Source organism: Myzus persicae, unplaced genomic scaffold (genome assembly GCF_001856785.1).
Source record: "Myzus persicae strain clone G006 unplaced genomic scaffold, MPER_G0061.0, whole genome shotgun sequence".
NCBI lineage: Eukaryota > Metazoa > Arthropoda > Insecta > Hemiptera > Aphididae > Myzus > Myzus persicae.
In genome coordinates, this window is record NW_019104389.1 from 544,055 (window position 1) to 556,077 (window position 12,023).

At 27.4% G+C, this 12,023-nt stretch overlaps 1 protein-coding gene across 1 annotated transcript; it reads right to left on the minus strand.

The window, feature by feature from the left end:
* Positions 1-569: 569 nt before the first annotated feature.
* LOC111041819 (TATA box-binding protein-like protein 1) lies at positions 570-7,612 on the minus strand. Its single transcript, XM_022326256.1, has 5 exons — positions 7,120-7,612; positions 4,037-4,309; positions 3,552-3,805; positions 1,002-1,096; positions 570-924 (listed from the first exon to the last, which is right to left on the minus strand). The coding sequence occupies exons 2-5, from the start codon at positions 4,301-4,303 to the stop codon at positions 653-655; spliced, it is 888 nt and encodes a 295-aa protein (XP_022181948.1). The 5' UTR covers positions 4,304-4,309; positions 7,120-7,612; the 3' UTR covers positions 570-652.
* Between the last annotated feature and the right edge of the window lie 4,411 nt (positions 7,613-12,023).

The window sequence follows — 12,023 nt, forward strand, 5'->3', positions numbered from 1 at the left end:
CATTTAAATGAATTCAAACATAAACTAGGAACATGTAAATATAATTAAACAGTTGTACTAAGCAATATTTATTTTAGGATTGGATGAGCATAATATGACTTGCTGCATGTGATGTATTAAAACGGTTAGAAGATAGTGACCACGAATTCTCGCTTCCTAGCTGATAGTTTGAGTTATTTTATTCAGTATTATAAATACAAGTATCCGTGGATTTAATACCATTTTAAACATATTGTTGACAATAAAATAACGAATAGGACAATAGTCTATATTAACTACATAATAAGTATGTGGAGTCGTTGCCATTTTTTGGGATTTTTGGTCTTTTGGAAATTATGAAAATAATGATTTCCTACCCTTTATTTTAATGTATGGATTTAACTCCATAATTCAATAAATATCAATTCATAAATTACTACTAATGTCTAATTATGTCAAAATTAAGCTATTATAAATTCTAAAAAATAATCATTTTTTAAGAGAAAAAAATCAATTGATAAAAATAATTTTTCTTTAATATATAAATATGAAATATTATATTTAAATTATATTTAAATTATATATAATTTTTAAATTGTAAATCAATTAAGAAACAAAACTTAAGGTCGAAATGCTACATACATTATGACAGCAAAAGAAAAGCTGTAAGTGTTTACGAAGTGTCATTTATACCATTTTTTTTTTCTAATATAGGTACCAAAGTATTCAATTGCCAACGTTTAATCACTAATTCTCCTACGGGACGATGATGAATGGGAAAAATATGTCCAGTATGTTCCAATTTTCCGTTATTTTGTTCATGAGATTTTGATCCGCCAATCACTCTTACATGACATTTATCGTCCAATAAGTTGGTTAACTTAAATGGTAATATTAATGGATATATATGTTCAATGGCAAGTTGGACTATTGCTTCACTCGGAGCTGTAGACAAAATACAATTCAACGATTAAATTGTATGATTTATTTTACTATTCTAATATCTCAGAGAATTTCCTTACCATTTACAGTAATGCTACCAGTCGAATATATTTTTAATGTAGCTTTGAGTTCTTTAATTCTGTACGTCACGCCGGGATGTAACTCAGGTTCATACCTTTTAATAAAATACTATAATTTGAAAAAAATGTAAAGCAATTTTTAGCAAAGAAATAGGTAATAACTACTATTGTTTCAAAAACCCTATGTGGTTAGGTTGTGTTAGGAAATGGGTTTTCCCCTAAAAAATTATGTATGCATATAGTAAGGTGAGTGTGTATACGTCGGTATTGAATTATGAGTTGTATTCTATACTTTTGCAGGGAAAAATAGTTCAATCCATCGTATTCAAATAATTATAACGTATTTAGCAAAATGTATATACCTATATATCGAACATAGACTATCCTTAGAAACAGAACCGGACCCAATCGCCAATCACTCGGAATCGTTTTTTTCGTGTAGAATGATTTATTATTAAATTCAAATTTAACATCCATTACTGCAGACTTACTCAATGACGAGATGGATACTCTCGAAACCTACTTTATCTACAGCAAAAGCAAGTCTTTTTGATTTTTATGATTCGAATTTATAAGTGTACTTAATGGATAATACTCCTTCTAAGAACAATTGAACATTTTTCGTCGTATATTCTAGTACCCATGGTAAAGAGGCGGCTAGAAGTTAGTTGTCTACAGTATATTAGAGTCTTTAGAAAAAATGAGGCCAGATTTAAATGTATTTTCATTGATTTATTTTGAATTTTATGTTATGGTAAAAATAATATCATGAAACATATTGATTGTTAGCATCAACTACGTTATTTGGCTATTATCATTTATTATAGATACGATTGTTTACTAAAATAGTATCTATTTATTTATGGAAAATCTTGAAAATGCTACAATGTTGTTTGAATGTTTCAAAAGGGGACATTTATTTACCCATGGAATCTGAAACGCATCTGAATCACAGTCTAATAGTAATAGACACTAATAGGTAGTCAATGATTGTTTTTATGCGCTTGACAACAAAAGTGCACCATAAAACGGTGCATCGTCCTATAAAAAACACTCTTTGAACGATAAATAAATATATATAAATTAAATCGTTATTAATTAGATGAAAATGTGCATAAAATAATAATGATTGAAGTATAATCAGAATACTGTTCAAGTACCTACCTATAAAATGTTTAATACATTCACTGATGAAAGTTAAGTGTTAACCTATATTGCAATTGTGAATTGATAGCTTATAAAATAATTATCAAGGAATTAAACTTAAAGTTAAGCTGTTGTAAATGGTTTTTTCATTAATTTCTTACACCCCGATTATTTTCTTCGTCTCAAGCCCGTATTTAGTATAGCCTGGCAAAGTCTAATGAAAATAATTAACTCAAGTTAAGTTCAGAGAACACAGTATCGATAAGTAATCAGTTAATCAGTTAAAAGTTAACATTTAACAAGTCATACATTTAACTCGACAAGTTAAAAGTTAATGCGGAAAAAAATAGAAAAATAATAACTTGGCTTGAAAAAGTTAGTCTACTTTTTTTAATTACCTAGTACCTATGTGTATCACACAATGAGTCACTGCGTTCTTACTAATTTCCTAAATTATAATAAATAATTTTATTGAATTTTTATCATAACGTACAGTGTAGGTACAGTGTATGACTTTATCTATTTTAATTGACATCGTTATAACAAATAAAATTAAATAAAAATAAAATAAATGTAAAAATATATTATATTTATATAAAACAAATATAATTAATGTACACATGACACATTTTAATGAATTATTTAACAAATATTTTTTTTTATCAAATAGCAATTTAAGGTCATATAATAATATGCCTATCTAATCTAAAAAAAATATATCTGTATAATACGACATTATTTTATCAAGAAAAATAGCACAAGTACTTGCATTATTTTTATTTTTGTATTAATATTTATAAGCAGAAAACCATAAAAAAGGAAAATTTCAAATTCGAATGAAGCTCGATTTATTATATTTAAATAAGCTGCAAAAATCTAAGATAACACTGTCAATTAAACTCCTCAAGTTCATAAGTTGATTAAAAAATTAAATAACTAGTTAAGTTAAAAATTTAAAAAAAAATTAACTTTTAAACTTAACTTTAACTTTTAAACTAGTTGATAGCAGCCCACCTTTGAATATAAGTACATACATACACCGATTTCTTTAATTAACGTTAATTATTATTAAACATATAATGTCATATTAAAATAATGAAAACGATTTTATTTTATTTTTTAAATTTTAGAACATTGTAATAGATATTTATTATAACCTACCATTTATATCACCATTCACTAATATCGTTCTTGTACAATTTTGCAATGTAAGTAGTATGTAAAATAGTATTACAGTAACATAATTAGTACCTATTCCAAAATACATGAGTAAATCGATTGAAATATCCGAATACTAATTTCTTAAAAAAAAATTAATAAAATTGAAATCTAAATATTTTTAAGTTATAAATTACAACGATTTACATAACATCTAGTAAAATTAATTATAGTTTAAGTACTTACTGAGAATTTAATTTATATTTTTCGGAAAACTGTATAACTCTGATCGAAAACGGTAAACTACATGAGCCGAGAACATTGATAATTTTGAAACTACTAAATTTTGCATCACTATATCCCAGTTTTTGAATAATTCTAGCAATACGTTTTGAAGCTATTTTTGAATCATATTCAGATGTTGAACCTATGCAAACTATTTTACCACTTGACCATATATTTGCTGTAGCACTTGGCTTACGTAACTTCATTATAAGTTTCTAAAATAATAATAAAAAAAAACATAATGTAAACGTATTTAAATTTAAGAGTACCTAATTAAGTAAAAGAATTTTCTTTTGATATTTTTTTTAGATATGAAATATTAAAATATAATACAATGTTCTAATATAAAACAAAATTGCCTACCCCTTTAATCTGATCTTGTACAGTGGGGTAGGGAGTTACAATAATATACTTTAATAAATAAATTATGTATAATATTATATTACCGCTTTTTCACGTCTATACTCCACATTATGACCATTCAGTGCTAAATATCGGAGATTTAAATGCGATTTCAAATTGAAACTAGCAGCTACGTTACTAATATTAATTAATATTTCATCGTCAACATTTGAGCAGTCTTGTACAGGTTTTCTAGATGCTGTTAGTATTTTTTCTTGTCCACGAAGATCATTATTGTAATAAATCATGTTTGCATTTAACGTAGATCCATTTAAATTAATTTTATTTTTCAGTTTGATGATAGGTGTCATATTGATCTACAAAAAAAGAAATGTACACATTAATAATTAATTAATATTTAATTATTAGCTCATTGATCTTAAACAATACCTATATACTATTATACCAATATAATGATTTTTCTTGGAAGTGTTAGGTTTTGACTCCAAAAGTTTGAAGTCCTAAATATTGTTTATTTAGCACAACATTTTGTTTTCAATTTTTATCTATTAATCTCTTAAAACGTAACCTTAGAAAAACGAATTTATGCTAGAGTTTTTTTCCAGTCCAGTACTGTAAGGAAAGAAGGAACTCGGGCCATTGTCCACAGTGAAATTTCAGGTTTAATTAAAACGTACGTCATAATTATAATCCCCGGTCACTTCAAAATAAAATTTGCCCATAATGAAAATAATTCCTACTTATGTACGTCGCTAGCCTACACAGTCCACAATATAATTTGAAGTATATTTTTTTTGATTTTCTAACAACACAAACACAACCAAACTAATAAACACAAAAATCAAAATAGTCCTCGAAAGAATTTTACACTTGAAAATTGAGGATTATAACACTATTATAATAGTAATAATAATACTATTCATATATGAACAATATTCTCTGTTATTACCTAATTGTAATACATTTTAATGTATAGTTAAAAACTAAGAAGTAAATTTAAAATGTAATAAGCAACAACGTGAATATTCTTCTCACTAGGTCACCAGGAATACTAATACTACTAGATAGGCGTTTACTTATATTATATAAAGGTATACTTTTACATGTATCAATTTATAGTAATTGTATATATTGTATAATAATTGTATATTTATGCTGGGTTGCATGAACAATCACTAAACATTTAACGAATCAATAGGTTAAGTCCTTTAAACACTATTTAGTGGTACATGATTGGTCCATTAAATTTTACTGGACCGTTAAATTAATACAATTTTCATGCAACCTGCAACCCGACATTAATGTATTTACATTAATCATCAAATTCTAAAATGATGTATTATAATAAATGCATTAATTTTAATAGAATAGTTAATTTTTTTTTATTGAGTTAAGGCTCCAACGTCTGAGGTCATTACTCATTAGCCTAATTAATTAATTTTATGATTATAAAATAGTGATCTTTCATACACATTATTGTAACTATATCTCGTTTTTAATTTAAATAAAATAATGGATTTATTGAATTTATGAAATTCTCTGCTACGATTTTTAAATTTTCATTTTAAGATTTTCAAACAGTATCAATTGGAAAATATATATTACAATGAGTAAAAAAGGCATAACGAAATATTATACTTTGGATAACAATTTTTTCATAAATTGTACAACCCTTTTTCTTAGAAAAATTATTTTTTAGACAAAAGACATTTTTAGTTTAGTGTATTCCATTTAATTTTAGATTATTAAAAACAATTTTTAGTGCAAAAAAATGTCATTTAAGTTATAAAAGTGATCAGGACAATGGAGAATTTATTTTAATTGTTACTAGGGCAAGGTTTTTTGTAGTATATGCTATTTTGGTGAGAAGTTTAATAAAAAGACGTGTATATAAATGTATAATATAAATTATTACTATTAATACAACTTTAATTTGCTTTTTTCCATAATGTCACTGTTTGGTCATTTTTACAGAATTTTCTCGAACAATATTTAATATTTTTTAAATTGTAATAATTATAAATAAAATCATAAAATCATCGAAATATTTAGAAGACTAATAAACTGATTATCTCAATATCAGAATCGTAATTTTTTCAAAGTGACTTAGATACAGAATATCAATAACAATATAAAATGCATAATGACATCAAACATTAATGTAAAGCAAAATAGTTTAAATAATTCAGACTACATGACATATGATAAACCATCAGTTGACGAAGAAAAATGATTTTTTATGTATAATAATAGATAATTAGCTTCCAATAAAAAAATTAACTAATTTAATTAAAAAATGGGTTAGTGGGTAACACTCTGCTGTATTTAGGTGCCTAAGATAGTCACTGTAATAAATGTGTTAAATTTAAATTCAGTAATATAAAATCATTGTATACGAAAACTGATTCCAAGCAAAGACAGAGGTTCCGTCAGAATGTAATATTTTAAATTACTTAAGTTAATTAAGTTAATATTAAAATTAAGGTTAAGTTCATTTTTGCCGAAAAAATGCGTTCGAAAATGTCATTGTGTGTATAAAATATAATAAGTGTCAAGTATATACGAATAATGATTTTATAATAAATTTGCAATAAATTTATACGCTTTAATATACAATTTCGTCCAAATTTTAATTTAAAATGTATGTGAAAAATAACTATTTTTATATATTTTTAAAATGTGTTGGTTACAGTATTAAATTTTCAAGCATTTCAACCCTACGAAAAAAAAATGTTACATTTATTTGTATAAGTTCTTTAAACTTGACTTAAAAAAAATTCAAATATCTACAAATAACTGAAAACGAGTAAAATTATATTATTTCTATTATGTATAGAAAATGATGAAATAAACATTTGATGAAAATTTCAATTTCCTTGGATTATTGGTTTTTGAATACCTAACACTAAAAAACAAAATCAATTATTCGAACCAAAACTGGTTTTGAGTAAAAATTTCAGTTTTTCCTTATTTTTTTGTTAGTATTATTGACATTAAATGTATTACATGAGTAGGTATGAGACTTTATTTATAAATATTATATTTAATTCGTGCGCAATAAAAGACACAGAAACATATTGTACCTATAGGTAATGTTTAGAAAATATATTTGAGTACCAACCTCCACGGTAACGTATATGCGATAAAAAAAAAAAATTATACATACGCTGTAAGTATCTGCAGGACAACGCGACACTACGTACGGTGTGGATCGATGTGATTATATTATTGATATTATTATATTCGACTATCGATGTAGTGAGACGTCAACGGCTATGATTCCGACGAAGAAGTCGTTACCGATTGAGACGAAAAAAAAAACGGCGTACGATATAGACCGCAAAAATATCGTTGTGCAGTAGGTACTATTAATACCTATACGCGACGGTGTACAATAATAATAGTATATTCAAAGACGACAAAGGCGAAAGAAAAGGCGAAAAAAAATAATTAAATTAAATAACAAGACGTCGGGACAAACCGCTATGATACAATACGGAACTGCGGCGTGTATAACAACAGCTTACAGCACAGAGCACTGCCCGCTGGCAACGGAATAACATAACGTTATGATAATATATTGCATTATAATACTATTTACGAATTATTATGGCGACGAGCGTGCCATAGAGGATGCGACCAAACTCTAGTGACGGTCTATCAGGACTGGACGGCGGCGGCGGCGGCGGCGCGTTGAGCGTAAATGCTTAATATGTTATAATATCATGATTACGATGATATGTGTGTATATGTGTGTGTGTGTGTGTGTGTGTGTGTGTGTGTGTGTGTGTGTGTGTGTGTGTGTGTGTGTGTGTGTGTTTGCTATAATAAATTAATACAAATTATATTGAGGCAAACGTTCACCGCCACTGTACGTCGTATCATTATTATTATTATTATTATTGTAATTATGTGTGCGCGTATCGTTGACGTAAGGACCGCGTCGTGATGACAAAATATAATGTAATGCTATCGAGACTCGAGTTAATAATATTTAAAAAAACATAAAACATCTGTTTAGGTCGCGCATCCGGCGAGGTATTTTAAACGGTATAAGATATAATATTTTCGTCGTCGGTACTTAAGTGAAGGGTACACTCGGAGGAGACGATGACGGACGATGACGACGCGACAGTCGTTTCGAAGCGTGTGACGGTCGCGCGACCACCGACACTCGAAGACACCGCGAACGACGAGCTGTTGTTGTCCCATCATCTTAGCACAATGACAGTATTATTACTGTTCCCCTACGACGAACGATAACCAGAGGTCTATAATAGATTGGGTGGACAACTAATAATAATAATAATCTACAAGCGAGATAATAATTTATCTCGAGTTGAGTGAACGCAAGATCGTTAAGTTTGAAATTAATTGTTATAATGTAATTAATAAATTTGACTCGCCAAGTTTTAGGTTGATGCGGAACAAAATATTGACTTAACCCGAGTTAAAAAATTAGATCTACTTTTTAATTAGTACCTAAGTGCAGGACCACATAAGGAGATCATAAAGATCATTTAAAAACATCAACTGGAACAAATGTTGAATTATTTTTAACTGAACTCTAGACTTGATAAGACAACTATCAAGGATGAAAAACACGTTAACATGGTACTTACGGGGCCGTAATTTTTAAGAAAGCAAGGTGTGCCTTCTAACAATTTGTTTGTAAAACGCTATCTTTGAGCAGGTCGAAAATAAAATAAAAGCGCCAATATTATGTCTTTTAAATCTGATATTTAATATATATTTTTTTTATTACTTTTAAAATAAATGTTTATGTGGTTCTAGTGTCAAACAATTGAGAATATTGGCCAACTACCAAGTATCAAGTGAAAATCAATATTCGTGATATTTAGGGAACCGATTTGAATGCTGCAAATTGCATTTCTTCCTGAATGTCCGAAAACATTGCTTTGCACGCACAAAGTTCATTTCACACATCAAGGAATTAAAAAATGTATTTTTTATGTTTTTAAGTCATTTTTATTTAAGAATGGATAAAATTCGATAGTTATGTAGATAAACATTCGTTCTAAAAAAATAAAAATAAATATGTATTATGATTTTACCGATCAGATAAGCCCTGACTCCAGACGAAATTATTGTTGACACGTGTAAACACATATGCGTACATATTACATGCAATTAGGTAAAGATAAGATAAGCTATTTATCTAAATTGTAACTTTGTATTGAACTGTTGAGTTGAGTCATTGGAAAAAATTTGGGATTTAAAACAATGAAATATATTTCAAATATTTTGGAAGGAAAAGCTACATTTCGAATACAATATCTGAAGAACTAACTGCTGATGACATGGCGCATATGAAGTTTGCACCTACGGCGTCAGTTAACGCGGAACGACATTTCTCGAGATACAAAACAACCCAGCAGATAACCGCCGAAGATTTATGTTTGAGAATAAACTATAAAGCAGCACCTGATTATACTATTATGCTATTATGAAACACAAGGTGAAAGTATAACGAACACATCTATCTAAATTGTATACCTATTAATTTTTTGGAAATAATTTTCAGGGTAAAAAGAAGATAGACAGATGATAATTGAAAATACAAGGGAAGTTTTTATTGTATTTCAATATTTTTATCAGATAAATTTTTCATAATAATGTGTATTTTATAATTTGCAAGTTCAAAATTGTGTTTTTATTGAATTTAAAAACATTTTTAAAGTTTTTCAGGGCATTTTTCTAGTGTTTTTTTTTTTTTTGATATTAAAGCATTTTTTTAAGGCATTAGGTCGTCTTTTTTTAGGACATTTTTCTTATTATTCTTGGCATTAAAGTTTGTTCTTTAATGATATTAATTATATTTATTACGGGTTGTACTATCTGAAAACCAATATTGAATGCGAGCACTCGCAGGACGAAATCAATGCAAATAAGTAAATATCACTATTTTCAATATTTTAAAAAGGCAATCGTAAATGAGCTATGGTTAATTATGTATACGTTTTGGTAGAAGCCACATAAGACTGAATCGCTTCCTGTAGGTGTAGGCAGTAGGTAGGTATACTACTATACTATATAACTATATGCCTATATAGGTATAGACTATAGGATATCGAAGTGATAGTAGCCGGTAGGAATTTTATAAATAGGTAATACAGGGTAGGCCACGACGATAGGGCTAAACATATAAATACAAAACTCTTTACTACGATAAAAATATAAAATACAACACTGTGGCGGTCGACGACCGACAGCGGTGTGCTGCGTTGCCCTATAGGATTTGGACTAAAATATAAACACATCGTTTATGTAATAAATAAATAATAATCATCTATAATCATCTTTCGGGGAATTGCTGTTTATTCTTTATAGGAATGTGGTGGGATCTTACGAAACTAAACTTGGGCGGGTGCACAGTTTAAACGCTTAACCGAACCCGTCTTATTAAGCCGATACACAATATAGTATCGACTGTTGACCACGGGGGCTAGGCTATGCCAACTGTACATACACACCATCCCGATATTCATAAATATTTAGAATTCAAATTTTGATGAAATTCATCGAAATCTCGACAATTTGCAAGCTATTTTTGTAGTTAAAATGTATAAAATGTTCAATTTTCATAGCTAAATATTGAAAATTTAAAAACAAGGTCAGAAGAGACTCGCCCACTTGCCCGGTTTTTTTGTTTCTCCAGATTATTTAGAAAACTTCTGACAATTAGGTATTGCAAACTAAAATACCTACCTTATTTTTGGTTGCTTCGTATTTAATTTCAAGCGGTTCATGTTGGGTGTTTGTATCACCAACCGATATTGGTAGTTCAGGACTCTAAGTACGCATTACCAGGTACAGCTAAGGGTAATCGTAATCATTTTATGGTTATTTTAAAACTTATTCAATTTCCCAATTAATCATGACAGGAAAATTAATACAGTCTATAACTCTGAACTATTAAACTTTATTAATGCTCAGTCTAAGACTTGTAGTCATAAAAAGTCACCAAATATACATTTATATGCAAAATAAAAAATATACCTAAAATATGCATTTTAAAAACAAAATCAAGAATATTTTTTTATAATTTATTTGACTGAATTTATTATTTTGAGTTAGTTTTATTTGTTCCAAATGTTACAACATTAAGTATTAGTGTATTACATGTTATTATAATTTATAAAATTATCAGGATTCTAGGAAAACGTGAGCTGGGGCCAGTCAAATACCATATTGGCATATTATACAATAACTAAAAATAAATTTGTTTTGGTTATTTTATTTCAAATAAAAATTACATTGGAGAATAAATTGATAAAATTATTAACTAAGTTAAATTTGTGTATTAAAAAGTATAAAATCGAAGGAATATACTCTAAAAACAAAAAAACTCAAAATATGCATTTATGTATCTGCAAAATACATTTTTAAAACTATCTCAGTAAAAGCATGAACCGTATTTGTTTCGTAATTAGCTATTTTTGTGGTTGTGCAAAACAGATATACAGACGATACAAGTCCTTTGCCCTAATGTTCACCATAATATATAAAAAATACGTTTTATACAATATTGAATATTTTATATTAAATTATTATTGATGTACCTATATTTTTTATACTCATTCAAATTATAATATACTTTCAATATTTTAAAAAGATTCTGAATTATTTTGTTAATTGTTAGAAGCAAATAATAATATCTTTTTAAAAATTAAAAATTCAAACTGTGTTTAGAATCAGTCATACATGCGATTCAAGATAAACAAGCGAGTAAAAACCAAAAAAATATTTTACCCATAATAATCGATGGAATAATTACTAATAAGTAAGTTAGTTTTGTAAGTAACAATATTATTATTTAACTTTAATTGTTGATACACAATATGTTATTTTACCAAAATTAATGAACTTGTTAAAAAATTGATTATTATCAAACGTAAACAAACAGAAATATAATTACAACTCCATATTATAAAAACAAAACAATGTTTAAATATTAGTTAGGTCTGACAGTTAATAATGTTGTTATAAAATATTACAAACTATTATTACTATGCATGCTAAAATTTAAATTGAATCTAACATTTCAAT